The following is a 19,800-nucleotide window of genomic DNA, read 5'->3' on the forward strand; positions in this document are numbered from 1 at the left end:
AAAGTGTAATATATTAGATATGATGAACAAATAATTGAATACCAGTTATAAATTAAAAAATAGCCTGCCTAAATATAAACCTTTTTGGTAATTTGTATATTTTATACATTTTATATATAAGTCTATTAACTCTCTGACTGTCTCACTAGTGCACTGACTACTGAACTAGGAGCTGATTGAGTTTGCATTGATTTTTCTTTCTATTAATTACTGTCATCTTAAACAGGACAAAGTGTACAAACACACAGAAAAACTCCTGGAGAATCATCAGAGATCCATGCGACATGAAGTTTGAAGAAACATTGAAACAAGAAGATATTGAGGAACAAAGAAAGATGGAGTTTATTAAAGAGGAGAGTGAAGACATGAAGATTGAAGAAACATTCAGAGTCAAACATGAAGATACTGAGGAACAAACAGGTTGGTTTTTATTCTTAAAGATAAATAAAAGATATTAATGAATAATGTGTGTAGACATCATGCATTTGGTTCAGTTGTAACGATATTATGGAATTAGCCTAATATATATATATATATATATATATATATATATATATATATATATATATATATATATATATATATATATTAGGGCCGGGACTTTAACGCGTTAATTTAGATTAATTAATTACACAAAAATAACGCGTTAAAATTTTTTAACGCATTTTAATCGCAATACGTTTTGCACCGCGGAACGTTTCTCACTAGATGAGATTCGGCGGACCGATTATACTGGAGCACAAACAAGCCAAAGACGTCCGTCCTAAATAGTATTGTATGTCCCAAATCGTAGTATGTTTAAAAAGTATTCCAAAGATTCCCGGATGGTCTACTACTTAACGATCAATGCACACTCTTAACTGCTTATATTGCCCGCAGCACACTGCGCCGTGAACGAGGATTCGATTAGAACTACAAACACGCATAAAAAGTGTTAAAAAACTACAAACATGGAGGATATACGCGACCAACGGACAGGTAGAGAAAGGGGTTTGAGTGATAAATAATCAGTGTGTAACCTGATAAAAACTATTTTTTAAATGTTATCCGCGTTATATTCCATGTGCAGCAACATTTATAATGATAGGTTTGGTCATTAAAGTTTAAATGCATAATTAAGCAAACACAAGAGCAGAGTTCTCGGAATGAAAGACTCGTTAAAGAACGTGCCTCTTGCTACACTTTTAATGGCAATATTGCATTGGTCTGTTGGACTTGGTTGAACAAAAATAAACAATATTTTGTTGCTTAAGCTTATGTATTCAGTCATTATTCAATGGTATACTAAAAATCCATGTAAAAATCTTAATTCTCACTGTTCTCAGGTCAAATATTTACATGCGATTAAAATGCGATTAATTTCGATTAATTAATTACAAAGCCTCTAATTAATTAGATTAAAATTTTTAATCGAGTCCCGGCCCTAATATATATATATTCCATGGAATGTCTGGATACTGGATTCTGATTGGCTGGCAGGTGTGCAGTAAAACCGTTTAATGCACAGGTAGTTCCAAGTCAGTTTAATCACCGTTCTATATTAATGCGCTGCTTTAATTGATGCACGCAAAGGCACAGAGAGAGAGAGAGAGAGAGAGAGAGAGAGAGAGAGAGAGGTCGCAGATCACATTGTGCTGCGCACATACATAAACTTCTTGTCAGCGTTTGCCTGCGATCCTTATTACAATATCCTAGATACTAGATCGCTACATTATATTCCTCAGCAACGGGGCGGTAAAACTGCTGTTTTTGAATGAATTGTTGTTTGTAGAGAGAGACGCACAGCATTTTTTTCTTTCTATTGTCTTTTTTAAAAAACTGTAATTTTTAAAATACAGTTATATTCCTTAACAATAACATATCCTCTCAAACTACAGACTTCACTATTCATCTATCATACATCACTGTGATATCCTACAGAACAATATTCTCTTAAACACTTGTTTACTAATATCTGAAAATTATAGCATTTAGCATGTAATCCTCTTCTCGTAAAACACGTAGCTGGTGTCAACAAGGAGATTTGTTTATCCCCGTTGCCAACGTAGTGCATAGCAACAGTGAAAATGTATCTTTAGTGGTTATTTTGGGAAAAAAAAGGTGGGGGGCATTTTCCCCCACTCTACCCTATATATATATATATATTAGGGCCGGGACTTTAACGCGTTAATTTAGATTAATTAATTACACAAAAATAACGCGTTAAATTTTTTTAATGCATTTTAATCGCACTAAGTTTTGCACCGCGGAACGTTTCTCACTGGATGAGATTCGGCGGACCGATTATACTGGAGCACCAACTAGCGTTCAGACAAGCCAAAGAACTTATACCAAAGAAGCTGCGTCCGTCCTAAATAGTATTGAATGTCCCAAATCGTAGTATGTTTAAAAAGCATTCCAAAGATTCCCGGATGGTCTACTACTTAACGATCAATGCACACTCTTAACTGCTAATATTGCCCGCAACACACTGCGCCGTGAACGAGGATTCGATTAGAACTACAAACACGCATAAAAAGTGTTAAAAAACTACAAACATGGAGGATATACGCGACCAACGGACAGGTAGAGAAAGGGGTTTGAGTGATAAATAATCAGTGTGTAACCTGATAAAAACTATTTTTTTAATGTTATCCGCGTTATATTCCATGTGCATCAACATTTATAATGATGGTTCGGTCATTAACGTTTAAATGCATAATTAAGCAAACACAAGAGCAGAGTTCTCGGAATGAAAGACTCGTTAAAGAACGTGCCTCTTGTTACACATAATTGCAATCTTGCACTTGTCTGTTGGACTTGGTTGAACAAAAATAAACAATATTTTGTTGCTTAAGCTTATGTATTCAGTCATTATTCAATGGTATACTAAAAATCCATGTAAAAATCTTAATTTTCACTGTTCTCAGGTCAAATATTTACATGCGATTAAAATGCGATTAATTTCGATTAATTACAAAGCCTCTAATTAATTAGATTAAATTTTTTAATCGAGTCCCGGCCCTAATATATATATATATATATATATATATGTATTAGGGGTGGAGCCGAACCCGAATATGGTATTCGGAAAGGCACAAATAGTGTGTTTTTTACAAATACTTATTTCGAACAAATACTTAAAAAAAATATTTGTATTCGGGAACAAGAAAAACTTTATATCAAAAAGCTGCATTTCCTCATGAGATCGCAGTGCATGCCCGCATGAGTGAGTGAGTTTACCATGTCTCCCACGAAAACGTGGACTGGTTCGCGGACTCGTTCATAAAAAAACAGAATCTACTATAGCGCGGAATGCCACGGAATTCATTGATTTTTGGATTAATAAATCAAATCGCTATATGGACTTGTGTCTGTGAAAACTGAAATGCAAAAAGACTGTTTTAATATGAATCCTGCATGTTCCGTTTGCCTCTGTCTGTATGAATGGTGGAGACACATTTTTTTTTTCTTACTACACGCATCCTGAGGCACGCATGATGCTCCCGCTAATTTTTGGCATTTGCATCTCATATGAACAGATAAACTCAATCTCCAAAGCTGCTGTGAGTTTTAAATTTCACTGTTTCATTTGAGAAAACTAGCAGCATATCATACTGTACAGAGAAACTTCACAGCAACCTGTCAAAATAAAAGTACGGTTTAACATCAAACAGAACAATATTAGTCTTGTATTACTTTTGTACAGTATAATGTAAGTGTTTATATATTCCTATTTAAATAATTGACAAAACAATATATATGATAAAAATAAATATTACAACAAGATTAACCGCTTAATTGTAAAAAAAAAATATTACAATTATTATTTAAACGTTTTAAATGAATATAATTTTTCTTCCATGTATTGATTTTAACAGTAAACCCAAAAATTAAAATTATGCTTTAATTTGATTATCAGAAAAATTAAAAAGCACAAGAAAAAAAAAAAAAAAAGCAAAAGATTGTAGAGCCCTATTGTTCAAAGTGTTAAAATAGAGAGTTTTGGACTTATTTTTTCAATGAAATAAATGTTTTCATTATTACACAAAGTAGGCTAAAGTACCGGGAAAAAAGTAACTTTTGTTCTGCCAGATCTCCCAGTCAGAGGTTTATAAAGTTTAGTTCTTGGAATTCTGTGCATTAGAAAGAAGTTCTTTCAGAAGAAGAACAGTTCTTTGAAGTATTATTTGTTTTTATTCTGTCTGTTCAGCATCCTCCAACAAGGACGGGTGGTGGTGGGATTCATAATGTTCACAATGGTATTCTGTTAGTTGTTGGTTTAACCATGGATGAGGTAATGGCTGTTATGTTATTTTCTTTTCAATGATGTTCCTTGTTACATGTTCAAAGACACTAACCAATATTGCATATCCATTATTATTATAATGGATATAATTAAAGAATACTTACACTATAACTTAAATTAGAAGTGTAATGCAAAAAAACCTGTTTTGAATTTTACTCGAATACAAATACTTTTACCCCCTCAACAAATATAAATACAGATACAAATACCGGCTGCTGTGCACACCCCTAATATGTATATATACTTATTTCAAACAAGTACTTTAATATAATGTTGACAGACTGTATAGAGCGACTGATTTAAGAAACTCTCTTCGATACAGAAACATACTGTGTGACTTACTGTTTTTCATCTTTAAAATATGAGCAAGTGTGCAATTTTCTCTGAATATTCAAATGATTTCAAATGTTGATTTTATAAGTTAAACAAAAAGGTAATATTAAGTGAACATTTTACATTTTAAACGTAGCCTACATTTTAAACACTGCACTGTCAATATTGTCAGATTTTACAACAAAGCAATAATAGATCCAACGAAATCCACAACAGAACTGTGTGAGTCTCCAAGAAACGGCAGCATTTCATTAGTGATCGAATCTACAGCTTGCAAGTTTTTAATGTCATTTTCATTTTGTCTGCATGTAATGCCTGATAAAGCTACTAGTCTCGGATGTAGCATGTGAGTTCTCTCAATCTGAGAGCTAAGGACTTTTCTCCATGAGCTCTGTGTGCAGTCATATTAGGTTCTTTTTCCCCTTCCCTGTTATTCTGCTCCTGTCTTTGAACTTGGCAGTGCTCCCTTCACTCTAGAGCGAGGACTGGAGTTGGGAAACGCTGTTCTAGAGCAGAGAGAACGAACTCCGGTCCTGGAGAGCCTCCGTCCTACAGAATTCAGCTCCAACCCTAATTAAAACTCACCTGCCTGTAGCTTTCTAGTAACCCTTCAGATCTTGATTATGTTGTTCAGGTGTGTTTGATTAAGGGTTGAAGGAAAACTCTGTGAGGCTGTGGCTCTCCAGAGCAGATGTTCGCCACCCTGCTCTTGAGGGTCTCCAATTAGCACATCGCTCCCAAAGAAAACATCTGGGCCCCCCTCTCATCTATGAGAATGAAGTCCTCTGCTCCATGGAACTTCGTGAGGCAATCATACCAGGTGTCTTATGCTTCTGCATGCTTCTCCCAGGAGCTCCCATCATGTGACTGCCCTTATGGCTTAGTTGGCAGTGCTATCCTAACCCTAACTCAATTTAGAGGGTTGCCTATGATCATGTCACTCCCAAGGTGAGCCTCTAAGTTCTCCTTTGATTTCTGAGAGTTGAGTCCTATGCTCTCTCATGTTCCGTGAGGCACCAAAAATTGTTAGTCCACCTTTGCCTCTCTTAGGTGGCTATTATGGTTGAGCACAGCAGTGCTCCCCTCACTCTCAAGGGTCGCCGATGAGTACAGTGTTCCCAAGGGGAGCATCAGAGTTCCCTTTTCGTATCTTAGAGTTGAGTCCTCTGTTCCCTGAAGCTGGAGCTCAGGGGTGGACTGGGACAAAATTTCAGACTGGGAAGTCTCACACTCATCCAGGTCATCCCATATACCCACAACAATCTCTGAAACATGGACAACCCTATTTTTGTATGGTCATCACGTAAAAAAAGGTTTAAATCGTTAGACTATGCAACATGTAAAATAATTCAAAGTCCTCTCCTGAACTGCACCTTCACTTCCATTTTACTTTTCAGTCCCTTTATTTTGTCCTGATCTCTCACATGACTTTAATACTCAAAATTCAGCATACTATGCTTACTAAATAGCCTAAAAGTTCAAATTACAACAGTGGGAAAAATAATTATTTGATCCCCTGCTGATTTTGAATAACAACAACAGCAAAAAAGCAGAAAAACGCATTTCAAAAAAGTTATAATTGATTTGCATTTTAATGAGTAAAAAAGTATTTCACCCCTTAGAGAAACATGACTTGGTATTTGCTGGCAAAACCCTTTTTGGCAATCAAAGAGGTCAGACGTTTCTTGTAGTTGGCCATCAGGTTTGCAAACATCTCGAGGGATTTTGTTCCACTCCTCTTTGCAGATCCTCTCCAAGACATTAGGGTTTTGGGGCTGACGTTTGGCAACTTAAACCTTCAGCTCCCTCCACAGATTTTCTATTGGATTAAGGATTAAGCATAATATTTTCACCTCCATGTTTAACTCCAAGGGTGTTTGGGGATGCTAGAACAAAGCAGGTTATCATGCATACTTCTGGTTTAAATATCCAGGATGGTTTATTTCATTGTTTATTTTTCTTTCATGACAGCGTCTTAGTAATCGATTCAATGTGGCAAATACCACAGATATGCTTATTTATGTTTGAGCTTATATAACTGTATTGTTGCTTATGAATAAATTAACAACAAATGGTGGAAATAATCGTACATATAACAAACATTTACTTGAATGAATCTATGATTGATTTAGTGTTATGTCAAGCTCTGGGGGAAAGACTAAGAAAAGTCAAAACCTGACTTGAGATAAGATAACAAATCAATCTGGGTTAAAGTGGATCCATAAATGACCACTTGGATGGATTTATTGCAGAGCACAAATTCACCATCTTCACATCTTACTTCACTTTCAATTGGTGTAAAAATGTTGCCTGTTCTCTTTTAAAGGATATGTTCTGTGATGTGTTTGTTTGTTTGTTTGTTTGCTTTTTACAGTAAGTTTTTGGGCATTTTCCATTCAATAGGTCATTGTAACAGACCAGTAGTTCCAACCATGTTCCTGGAGGCACCCAACATTGCATATTTTGCATCGCTTCTTTGTCTGACCATTTGTCATCCATTTTAGGTCTTGGTGCAGGGGTGCCCAACCCTGTGCCTAAAGATTTACCATCCTTCAAAGTTTAGGTCCAAACCAGATCAAACACACCTGAACCAGTTAATTAATCACTTAATTGGAGAAACATGAAAAACATGCAACATGCAACATTGCCCATTAATAAAACCTCAGAAAGAATTATTGTGTGATAAATTGTTCATCTGATGGTTGAGTGGGGAGTTTGTCCATTTTCCTAGCCTTTCTTATTTTTGTTGCATTTGATCCCCTAGAAGACATTAAAAAAATGCTACATCATAATTGAGATCAATCTTTATCTAGGTTTCCTAAACTATTATTAGATTGAATAAACTGTATAAGAGCCAGCTTAAACTCTACAGGACACCAGACTATGATCAGGTTTGGACACCATGATATGCAATCTAGCATACATGCATTACAAATCTACATGATTGGTGTTACCTGCTTAGTGGCATTAAACTGGGGTTAACTTTTATTTCTTTGTTTTCCCACCTTAGGCCCAACAGCACTGAAAGAGGAGAAGGAAGTACTGAATGAAACTGAAGAGAAAGATCAGTTTGAGAATCATGTTTTCATAACTGGAAAAAAATCATTTTGTTGCTTACAATCAGAAAATACATCTACACAAAAAAGAGCTCAAAAGGCAAGAACTAGGAGTTTTTTCACTTGCTTTCAGTGTGGAAAGAGTTTCAGTGAACAAGGAGAATTTAAAGTCCACAAGAAAATTCACACCAGAGAGAGGCATTTCATCTGCCAACAGTGTGGAAAGACTTTCAGTCACAAAGGAAACTTTAAGGTCCACAAGAAAATTCACACCGGAGAGAGGCGTTTCATCTGCCAACAGTGTGGAAAGAGTTTCACTCGAAGAGAAACCCTTAAAGACCACATGAAAATTCACACAGGAGAGAAACCTTTCATCTGTCAACAGTGTGGAAAGAGTTTCAGTCAAAATAGAAACCTTAAAACACACATGAGAATTCACACAGGAGAGAAGCCTTTCATCTGCCAACAGTGTGGAAAGAGTTTCAATCAAAATACAAACCTTAAAGTCCACATGAAAATTCACACTGGAGAGAAGCCTTTCAAGTGCCGTCAGTGTGGAAAGAGTTTCAGTCAACAAGGAGAATTTAAAGTCCATATGAAAATTCACACTGGGGAGAAGCCTTTCATCTGCCAACAGTGTGGAAAGAGTTTCAGTCAAAATACAAACCTTAAAGTCCACATGAAAATTCACACAAGAGAGAAGTCTTTCATCTGCCAACAGTGTGGAAAGAGTTTCAGTCACAAAGGAAACTTTAAGGTCCACAAGAAAATTCACACCGGAGAGAGGCGTTTCAACTGCCAACAGTGTGGAAAGAGTTTCACTCGAAGAGAAACCCTTAAAGACCACATGAAAATTCACACAGGAGAGAAACCTTTCATCTGTCAACAGTGTGGAAAGAGTTTCAGTCAAAATAGAAACCTTAAAACACACATGAGAATTCACACAGGAGAGAAGCCTTTCATCTGCCAACAGTGTGGAAAGAGTTTCAATCAAAATACAAACCTTAAAGTCCACATGAAAATTCACACAGGAGAAAAGTCTTTCAAGTGCCGTCAGTGTGGAAAGAGTTTCAGTCAACAAGGAGAATTTAAAGTCCATATGAAAATTCACACTGGGGAGAAGCCTTTCATCTGCCAGTGTGGAAAGAGTTTCAGTCAAAATACAAACCTTAAACTCCACATGAAAATTCACACAAGAGAGAAGTCTTTCATCTGCCAACAGTGTGGAAAGAGTTTCACTCAAAATAAAAGCCTTAAAGTCCACATGAAAATTCACACTGGGGAGAAGCCTTTCATCTGCCAGTGTGGAAAGAGTTTCAGTCAAATACAAAACCTTAAAGTCCACATGAAAATTCACACAGGAGAGAAGTCTTTCATCTGCCAACAGTGTGGAAAGAGTTTCATTCAAAAAGCATCCCTTAAAGTCCACATGAAAATTCACACAGAAGAGAGGCGTTTCATCTGCCAACAGTGTGGAAAGAGTTTCAGTGAAAATAGACAGCTTAAAAGGCACATGAGAACTCATACAGAAGAGGAGTGTTTCATCTGCCAACAGTGTGGAAAGAGTTTCTCTAGTAGAAGATACCTTAACATTCACATGAGAATTCACACTGGAGAGAAGCCTTACACATGCAAACAGTGTGGAAAGAGTTTCAGTCAACAAGGATACCTTTACAAGCACATGAAGATCCACACTGGAGAGAAGCCTTACACATGCAAACAGTGTGGAAAGAGTTTCAGTCAACAAGGATACCTTTACAAGCACATGAAGATCCACAATAGAGAGAAGGCTGACAGATCCCCTCAGTGTGGAAAGAGTTTCAACCAAAATGTATAAAAATTCTGATTGGTTGAGCTACATCTGAATCTGTTGTAAATTACTCTACAAACCGTCATTATTTGTTGCCTATGTGTTACTCGGGAAAAAAAAAAAACAATGTAGGGTCTGGACCAATCAGACACAGTTCATTAGATTTACCAAATAATAAATTTTTCATTAGATTAAGAAATGATCACAGACCCCCTCACCCAATCCACAACACTGGCAGCCATGATAAATGGTCTTACTATGGCATCCAGGACTCCTCTGCCAGACCAGATAATCTTTACGACTCAAAAGTATGAATTTTATTGAATTTTAATAATTCCAACTAATACTCAAAAAAAGGACACATACTGCCATAGGAACTGACTTTTATTAATTCTTGGAAAAAAACTTACTGTGAACACACATATCCTTAGATCATTGTGTATTTTATTACTGTTCATTTCTTTTGTATTGTGTAATGTTTTTATTAATGTGTTATGATAGATCACTATGTAGTATAACCACACATATAACACATTTGGTCTCATTGAATTTGTATTTTGATGATCTAAAACATGCTATATGTTATCTTTTGATACCATTGCAACATATTAGTGTTTTAAGAATCATAAACTTTCCCTCCAAAAGCAAAAAAGTCACCACTGGCTCTCTAGCCTTCCAATTATCAATTACCCTGGCCTCCCAATTACCTTTATCTCCTAACAGTGACCCCCATAGAAGATAAAGGCTTCACATAGTGACTTGCCTCAGTTCTCAAGGCTTTTTTCAGTTCTTTTAGTCCCATGTCTCATCACCTTGCCATCTTCTGGTTGACAAGTCCCAGAGCCGATGCTTCTGCACCTGGCAGGCCTTGAACTCCTAGGAAGATGAGCTATAACTCTCCAGAACCCTAAGCCTGTGCCAGGCCCTCTCTCAGCTTATAATTCTTCTTCACTTTCCACCTTTGAAGAAACTCCCAATCACCACAGAGTCAGGACACCTTTGGAATGCATCGCTCTTCAAACACGGAAAAACGAGATCCCAATTCCAAAACCTTGAAACCATCAAGACTTTCATCCGAGACTGCATCCAAACACTTGTCAATGACCAAGGCAATGCAAGTATCATAAATTTAACTAGAGGTTTAGTTAAATTTGTAAACCCCGTTGTAAAAGGGCACTGATGGTTTCATTTAGTTGGTCAAGTCTTTTCATAGTCATTTTTCTTGTTTCTCTAATGGCTCCATTTATCCAATCTAACTTGCCCTTCCTTCATGTATGAGTGATTTTATGTTTGTTTATTTAGATTAGTCATGTGTTAGTCCTTAATTAATAAAACTCTTGTGCACAAATTACATGAGTCTCTGATTCTGCATTGTAAATTAATGTCCCTTTACGATTCTGATCAAGCTACATGCTCTAATGCATTATTACTGTAAGAATGTTATTTTTTTGCGGCCAAGAAAATATCATTGTTTAGAGTTGTTGTGAAATTACCCTGAATGTTTGCTGGACGAACAGATTAGTCGATGGTGATATTTAAATCTGCTTCAGTTAATACTGGTAGCTGATATACATTCACGAATTCGCCCTTACATCTAATCTGCTTGAGCAAGTAAAAAGTATATTTTGGTGTGCTGTCCTGGGGGAGGGCTCAAGGCCCGGAATACAGTCCGAACCCAGAGAACTCCCCCATCCCTAGTATGGGATAAAAAGAGATTAGAAGTGGGGAGTTGGGGTGGAGGAGGGATGCCAAGAAAGGGTCGCTGGACGGAGGTAAGATGGCTGTCTATATATGCATGTTGTGCTAATAGGATGATTGGCTAAACGAGTTACACCTGTGTCGAATTAATTGATTGTCTGATCGTGCTCCTCCCAAACCTTGTTAATAAAACATCATTTCAGGAGTTCGCCCTTACATACAGGCTGAACTCAGAGAACACCACAAAATAAGCTTTTATGCATAGGACAGGCACCTTGGAGCAAAATTTTTTTGGTGGTGATTAATGTGAATAAGGCGATTGATGGAGGGACTCTCGCTGCTTCTGAAGGGAGCTGCAGCTCTGCTGCACCGGTAGGGATAGTCCCCCTTGCGGGTGCGCATAGGATGGAGGGCTCACACTGTGACCAAAGGGAGCCGTGACTCTGCTGCATGGTAGGGAGAGCCCATCTGCTGTTGAATATGCAGCATAACTCGGATGACAGATGGAGGGCTCACGCTGCAACCGAAGAGAGCCGGGGCCCTGCTGCACCAGAGGGGAGAGCCCAGTCCGATGCTGAATAGGCAATAAGATAAGACAATTGATGGAGGGACTGTCACTGCTTCCGAAGGGAGCTGCGGCTCTGCTTCACTGGAAGGGAGAGTCCCCTTTGTGAGGTTTGGTGCATCGGATGGAGGGCCCTCACTGTTACTGAAGGGAGCCGTGACTCTGCTGCACCAGTAGGGAGAGTCCATCCGCTGTCGAGTACACAGCATAAATCAGGTGACAGACGGAAGGCTCATCCTGCGACCCTGCTGCACCAGAAGGGAGAGCCCAGTCCGATGCTGAATAGCCAAAAAATTAAGGCAATTAATGGAGAGACCCTCACTGCTACGGCTCTGCTGCACTGGAAGGGAGAGTCCCCCTTGCGACTGAATGCAAGGCGGGGTTTGGTAAGTCGGATGGGGGGCCCTCACTGCAACCGAAGGGAGCCGTGACTCTGCTGCACCGAAAAGGAGAGCCTATCTGCTGCAGAGTACGCAGCGTAACTCATAAAACAGACGGCAGTGGCGGAGCCAGAGGGGTGTCCGCTGTGGCACTGGACACCCCTGACATCCGATTGGCCACCCCGGGTGCCACCCCAAAGTTTTATTTGCTGCTGGCAGTACCTGATGCTGATTGACATCTCATTTGTCTAAAGAAGTTTTAGAATTTTGCCGGTAACGCGCATATGCCAAAGACATGAGCATGGTTTCAAGGTAAGACGAATAATAAAACATATTTGAAATACGTTTTATAGTTTATCATAAGGTTTGTTTGCTGAGTAACATTTATTATCCGTTGTGTAATTTAACTAGGCGCCGACGACATCAGTTAACTTAATGAGATTAGAGAGATCAATTCACACTTTAGACAGTTAACGCTGTACTTCATCTCTGCTAGTATTACATGTACATACCATGTATGTACAGCTATGTATATACCATGTATGTACAGGGCTCGAAATTGCGACCGTTTTGTTGCATATGCTCCCAAAATTGAATTATATTTTATGCAAGAGCGAGAAATTGTTGTGGTGCGACTTGGTTTCATTTCTTTACAAAACTTTTGCTAGCAGCCTAACTACTGCACAGACTGCTGTGAGCTGATGCAGTGACAGGTCGCTGTTCGCTCCAACATTACATAACCATTTGAACTTTTTTACATTTAAAGTCTCAGTCTCAATATAGGCTACTGTACAACTCGGCAGACATTCACATCAGGTGATAACTCAGCGGGAGACTTGCATTCACGCAAGGGCGTAATTTTCACTGGGGACACGTTTTTCAAAATCACGTTGGTGTCCTCCCACTTTCAAAAGGTTTTGTTAAAGTAATCTCTTGTATTGTAGAATGCAGGCTCAGCGCTGCTGAGAGTTTCGCGCGATCATTAAAACGAAACCAAAATTAAAACGCACACCGCATTCAAAAGCAATTTTAATAGCCCACGTTTAGAGATCGACTCCCCAATGCGCGAGAATTAGGCTACATAAATTATAGAAGCCGTTATTAAATATTAGTATGTGGGCTATAATAAATTGTATAGTTGTCTATAGCTCTGTATCATGCTTGAAAGATTCGGTCTCTATTTGCACACTGAATATTGAAAGAGTAGCCTACCGGTACTTTGATTATGGCTGCATTTATTGTCTACATGACTAAGAAAGAACTGTGTCGTTTATTTTTTGTTATTTATAACATATTTTATACATTATTTATGTAGGTTGTTTAAAAATGCAGTGGTTGCCTCTAATTTAAATGGCTGTACCTATAATAGAGAAAATAAACATCTTGTTCATGTACTCATATTATCATTCATTCTTGTCCCTTGCTTAAGGCATAAAATAAATATGTAAAAAAGGCTTTCAGAATCAGCCCATTTGCTTGTAAAACATCAGAAATCAGAATAGAGCATGAAGAATCAATATTGGTGCATTACTAAAAAAGAAATTGGGTGCTCCTACATTTCTTTGGTAAAAAGTAAAAAGGATAATTTTGTGCCCTGTATGTAAGTTATTATATTTAATTAACAATTTTATTTGGACTTTGTAAAATTTCTCGTTACACCAGTGAGCAATGCAACTTGCGAGAGAAGCTTCTCTGTGTTAAAACTTATTAAAACCCACCTTAAGACGACAATGTCTGATGACAGGTTAAGTCACCTATAGGGATTCATGGAGGGCACGCTCCCTCAACATGGATGAATTCGTGAAACGTTTTGCCAGTTCTCATCAGAACCGCAGAATTATGTTGTTTTTTAAACATACCTAGGATAAGTTTGTAACTGATGACTAAAATTGTGTTTTTGTTTTTCTTTTCAAATCCGGGTTTGATGTCTGCTATGTCTAATTGCAGTATTTTTTGTTTGGTTGTTTTTTCTTTATGCTAATGTTTTTGTAAATAAAACTTTAGAATTCCTTAATTTATTATTTCAACTTTATGAGTACAGTGCATGTGTGTGGACCCCCTGAAATAGCAGTGGCCACCCCATGTAAAAAATTCTAGCTCCGCCACTGACAGACGGGGCTCACACTGCGACCAAAGAGAGCTGCGACTCTGCTGCACCGGAAGGGAGAGCCTTGTCCACTGCTGAATGAGAAATTATTAAACTAAATTTCGAAGGCTGGGGGTTATGGTGAGTAGGGTTGGGCGATGTCGACCAATTTGGCATCGTACGATGTCTAATGTGAAACATCGCGATGGACGATGGCATCGTCTGCGGGGGGCGGGGGTTAGGGATGGTTGTTGTTAAATTATTTATTCATAACGAATTAATTAATTGTAGCCTACCGTGTCCACCAGTGCTTAATTTGAGCCCGATCCTGTTCTGGAAAATGTCCGATTTTGGATTTTTGTGTTCCGGTATTTGTTTTTAAAGATCCAGCATTAACAAGTGCATTAGATTGTGACAGTGCGTGCGTGCAGACGAGACAAGAGCAAGCGCGGGTTTATATAGATGCATTCGGAGGATGTGTGTCCTTAACATATTTTCGACCAGTCAGCTTTTTTAAGTTCAATAACGCTCTCATTGTTTGCTTACTGCTTAATCCACTCTCTCCAAACGCATTTACTGAGCAGCAGAATGTTTAGAGAGAAAGGGTAATATCAGAAATAATACCAAATCAAGGGAAATATTATGTATTAACATTATAAACACTATAAACATAGCTATAAGTTAGTTACCCTGACTCCAAAACGAATGATTTAAATGTAGAGGTATTTAGAACAGAAATGAAACAAAATATATGAAGTTAAGAAACTAAAACAAAGCGAAACTAAAAATAGCGCGTTGGGCTCACGCACCTCTGTTTTTCGGCACAAATCCAAGTGTTTCCATATTCCCAATGTATTTGAATGATAAAGTGTTATTTATAATGTATACTAGGCTTTGTATTGTACATTCGTATTTCGATGGAAAAAAAGATATACTCTTGTTTTTGTTCCAAGCTCTGTTCATTATGGTAAAACCATGAAAAGGGCATATTTGGTGTAGTTTATTTAATCTAATTTAATTAAAATTATTTAGATTTTTTTCTGCTGTTTTTGTATGCCTCATTTATTAATGTAAACGAACTTTCATGTAATTCGTTAGGAGTTCACTGTAATTTGTATTGTGATCACTAACAACTTCCTTGTTATAATTTCCTCATAATAATAATAATAAAATAAGTAAAGATGCAGAAATTGAAAGCATGCATTTCATTTGGCTATATAGTGATTAAGTGTGTGTTTTTCGTGAGCGGGTTGCTGCTGCGGCGGGGGCGGGGCGGGGCGGAGGATCGCGATGCCGGCTCAGCATCGTGATGTCTATTGGCCATCGGCGATGGACGATGGCATCGTCTATCGACCCAACCCTAGTGTACTCTACAGCTACAAATTCCTCTCTCACATGTGTTCAGTAGTTTTGCACCTAAAATACCTCCATACAGCCCCTCCTAACTTTACTTTCATGAGTGTCTGCAGAGCTGTTAGGAGAGTGTTAGGTGGTGTAGCAGCTCTTTTTAAAGATGTCTATCAATGCAAGCAAATGTCATTTGGTCAGTATGTCTTTTGAATATCTAGGGATTATGCTGAAAGGTGCTCCACGCATTCTATTTATCATTATTTACAGGCCACCAAAATACTCTCCAGTCTTTGTTGAAGATTTCACAGAACTGCTATCAATGATTTGTTCAGAGTTTGACTGTTTTGCTATTGCAGGGGATTTAAATGTTCACATAGAAAATGCAGAAATCAAAACCACAAAAGAAATTAATCGGTTTGAACACGTTTGACCTGATTCAGCATGTGCATGGGCCTACACACAATCGTGGACACTCTTGATTTACTCATCAGTAAGGGTCTAAACATTTCATCCACTGTTATCAAGGATGTAGCACTATCTGATCACTTCTGTATTTTCTTCTCTGCTCCTAATGAATCTAGATCTGTCTCTGTCAGAAAGAGATTCATTAACGATAACACTAGCGTGCTATTTATGAAGGCTATATCTTCAATGCCAAGCATTTCTGCAGACTCTGTTGATCTTCTCCTGGAGTCCTTTGACTCAAAAGTTAAGAATGTCATTGATGACATTGCACCTGTGAAAATCAGAATTTCTGGTGAACAGAAATCGCCGTGGAGAAAATCAACAGCAGTACAGAGTATGAAAAGACAATGCAGGAAAGCTGAGCGGATGTGGCGGAAGACGAAACTCGAAATTCACTATAGCATCTATAAAGACAGCCTTCATGCTTTCAATGCTGAACTAGGTAAAGCTAGACAAATGTTCTTTTCAAACCTTATGAACAGGAACTTAAACAACACTCGCACTCTTTTTGCTACCGTTGAGAGACTAACAAACCCCCCAGTCAGATCCCTAGTGAACTGCTCTCCGACAGCAAGTGTGATGAGTTTGCTTCCTTCTTTTCTGAGAAGATCAATAATATCAGAAAGACAATTAGCACACCCTCAAGTTATGCAGAGGTCAGACAGATTCGACCGCAATTTCAAAAAGAAGTGATTGTCTACTTTTGAAGAAATCGATAGCAACATTTTGGAAGAAACAGTACAGCACCTCAAATCGTCAACCTGCTACCTTGACACACTTCCCACATCTTTTTTCAAAAGTGTGCTTAACTGTTTAGAAGCAGATATTTTAGAAGTGGTGAACACCTCACTTCTTTCTGGAACTTTTCCAAACTCCCTGAAAACTGCAGTTGTTAAGCCCCTTTTGAAAAAGAGCAATCTTGATAACACCATACTGAGCAACTATAGACCAATATCAATTCTTCCTTTTGTAGGCAAGATTATTGAAAAGGTTGTTTTTAATCAGCTGAATCACTACATAAACTCAAATGGATACCTGGACCATTTCCAATCTGGTTTCAGACCACATCACAGCGCAGAGACAGCGCTCATAAAGATAATAAATGATATTCGCCTAAATTCTAATTTTTGCAAAATATCAGTGCTGGTACTACTAGATCTCAGTGCTGCGTTTGACACAGTCGATCATAACATTCTTTTAGATAGACTGGAAAACTGGGTCGGGCTTTCTGGGATGGTTCTCAAATGGTTCAGGTCATACTTAGAAGGGAGAGGTTATTATGTGAGTATAGGAGAACATAAGTCTAAATTGACGTCCAGGACATGCGGAGTCCCACAAGGCTCAATTATAGCGCCGCTGTTGTTCAGCCTGTATATGCTCCCACTAAGTCAAATAATGAGAAAGAACCAAATTTTTGTCTTTATTGTTGTGATTATTATTTTAAATTTTTATGATCTATATGCTATTAAAATTTTAATTCCTTTTATGTACAGCACATTAAATTACCTTTGTGTATGAAATGTGCTATATAAATAAACTTGCCTTGCCTATTAAGAATGTCATCTAAGTTGCTTGTTTTGCCTCTGAAAGACAGGTTTTTTGAGGCCATGTGTAGGGTAACATCTAAAAGTCTCTCCAGGATGGCCCTATTTTTCTCAGTTTCTGTTTGGAACTCCCTGTTTAACAGAGAGTCTATACCTTTATCTTCTAAAACAGATCTTTGCAGTTTTTCCATCTTAAGTAGCAGTCTCTGTGTGCATCACTCCTCTCATGGATTGGGAGTTTATTGTACATGTGACGCCACATCACATGACACATTTTAAAACCATTTTGACTAGCCAGTGCACTACAGGAAGGCTTTTTCTGTATATTTGACAAAACTGACTCTGTATAATTCAAGTATTCAGGGAACGGCTTCCCCCTGATTCGCATGGCATTTTCACTATCTTTACTCTCAATTTTCTGACCTTGTCCTCCCTATCCTGATCAGTACAAACTGCTTGTCACAAACCAGGGTCGTTTGTCACAAGATTTTCTTCCCTTTCAAATCCCTCAACATTCAGTCCATCATCGGCATCTAAATTCTCATATCCATCTTCACTCTCTGCTATCTGTGTCTCACTTGCATCTGTACCCTCTTCCATCTCTTCCTCCACTTCCTCAGTTGTCCTTGACAAACAGGAAGACGGTCCTGGAACTATGGAAGTATATAGCATTTCCTATAGCCAATCTTTTCCACTCTACAGATGGCTCTTATATTTTGTGTGTATCACTTTCAGACATTAAAGGTTGTATCTGCGATTTCTAGCCTGAAACATAAAGTGTCAAATTTAGCTGACCTCACGATCCGCTCGCTGCCTGCCCCATAAATTGTCTGTGAAAAAACCGCGTGTCTCTGGTCAGCCTAGGGTCCGAGATATGCCGAAAAAACAATCGGCACTACCAACCTTTCCACAGATAAACAAACTGTGTTCCAACAAATCAGTGTCAGGGGTTTGGTGTTGTGGACTTTCGCTCCGCCTCCCTCTCATCCCAGCACCAGTAGGAAATTTTATGTTTTAGGCTAGAAACACTTTATGTTTTAGGCTAGAAATCGCTGATACAACCTTTAATGTGTTGCCATTAACCCAATACTAATAGCCGCTTACCTTCTTCTTTTTCATGTGGGAGCGCAGGGGCTGATTCAGGGGATGCAGGAGTTAGGGGTTGGGAGACAGCCGGACCAGTTGCTGCTGCTGGTTCATTTGACTCTGTTTGGAACGAGGCATGATTTTGACAACGCACCCGCTGCACCCTGCTCTATCGAAACGTGCTAACTTGTCGAAAAATGGTACCATAGAGACCTTGGTCCTCATGAACAAAGCGTGTGTACACACAGAAAAGTGACGTAGGCTACAATCATTGTCACGGGCAGTCCACTAACAATTTAGGCCTACTTACAAAACCACCTTTTCTTGTGAAATATTGGGTAACATACTGTTGACCCTTTGCCTCTTTCACTACACTTATTATCATTTTTGACTTCCAGATTTTTGAGGCATTTTCACTTCTTCCATCAAGCTGATATTCTGTCAATGCTATAAAGTGAAGTCAAGCTGTTTGTGTTGCCTGGATATAATTTGGGCGGATTGAACCATTTTATGATAATTGAGAGGGGGAGAGGGACCCACGTACGTTTGTGTTTCTTAAACAAATACATTTTTTTGACACCAGGAAACAGCAAGTAGAATAATTTAAAGTTAAAATTTTTTACTATCAAATATTTCTTTAGCACCATAATTTTATTGGGGGATTCTCTGGGCCCCCTCTCAGTCATGGGCCCCGAGAATTGTCATCGTTTATATTTTTATTGGGGGCTTCTCTGGGCCCCCTCTCAGTCATGGGCCCCGAGAATTGTCATCGTTTACCCCCCCTCCCCCTTTACAGTGCCCCAGCTTGCGTAATTATAAAGTTAGGGTCACTTGTTATTATAAAGTTAAACACTTACCAAACAATGACTGCTGTTGCAGGTTTTTGGATAGAAGCAAACCCAATCAGATTTTGATAATTTAAATTTTTCCCTTCTTTTCTGTAACTTTGCCTTGTAAGGCTGACCAGTCTTGCATGCAGGACATGTTTTGAAGGCCACATTTATAATGGCCTTACAACAAGGACATGTCTTTTTTGCGCTCCCGGGCATTCCTGGAAAAATAAAAAACCTTAGCAGTAGTACTGTACCTTTAAAAAAGCATTTCCCTTACCCTGCAAATTAGCATTCTCTTGAAGGGTT

General features: G+C 38.3%; 1 protein-coding gene across 1 annotated transcript; it reads left to right on the plus strand.

Annotated features, from left to right (window-relative positions):
* Window positions 1–243: 243 nt before the first annotated feature.
* Window positions 244–10,838, plus strand: LOC141325709 (uncharacterized). The gene is made up of 2 exons (XM_073834460.1): window positions 244–420; window positions 7,632–10,838. The coding sequence occupies exons 1-2, from the start codon at window positions 285–287 to the stop codon at window positions 9,512–9,514; spliced, it is 2,019 nt and encodes a 672-aa protein (XP_073690561.1). The 5' UTR covers window positions 244–284; the 3' UTR covers window positions 9,515–10,838.
* The last annotated feature ends 8,962 nt before the right edge of the window (window positions 10,839–19,800 follow it).

The sequence above is a fragment of the Garra rufa genome, chromosome 2, assembly GCF_049309525.1.
Source record: "Garra rufa chromosome 2, GarRuf1.0, whole genome shotgun sequence".
NCBI classification, from domain to species: domain Eukaryota; kingdom Metazoa; phylum Chordata; class Actinopteri; order Cypriniformes; family Cyprinidae; genus Garra; species Garra rufa.

Coding starts and splice junctions, on each gene's coding strand:
- LOC141325709 (XM_073834460.1), top strand. CDS start 285: ATGAAGTTTGAAGAAACATTGAAACAAGAAGATATTGAGGAACAAAGA. Junction 421..7,631: donor AGATACTGAGGAACAAACAG/GTTGGTTTTTAT, acceptor TTCCCACCTTAG/GCCCAACAGCACTGAAAGAG.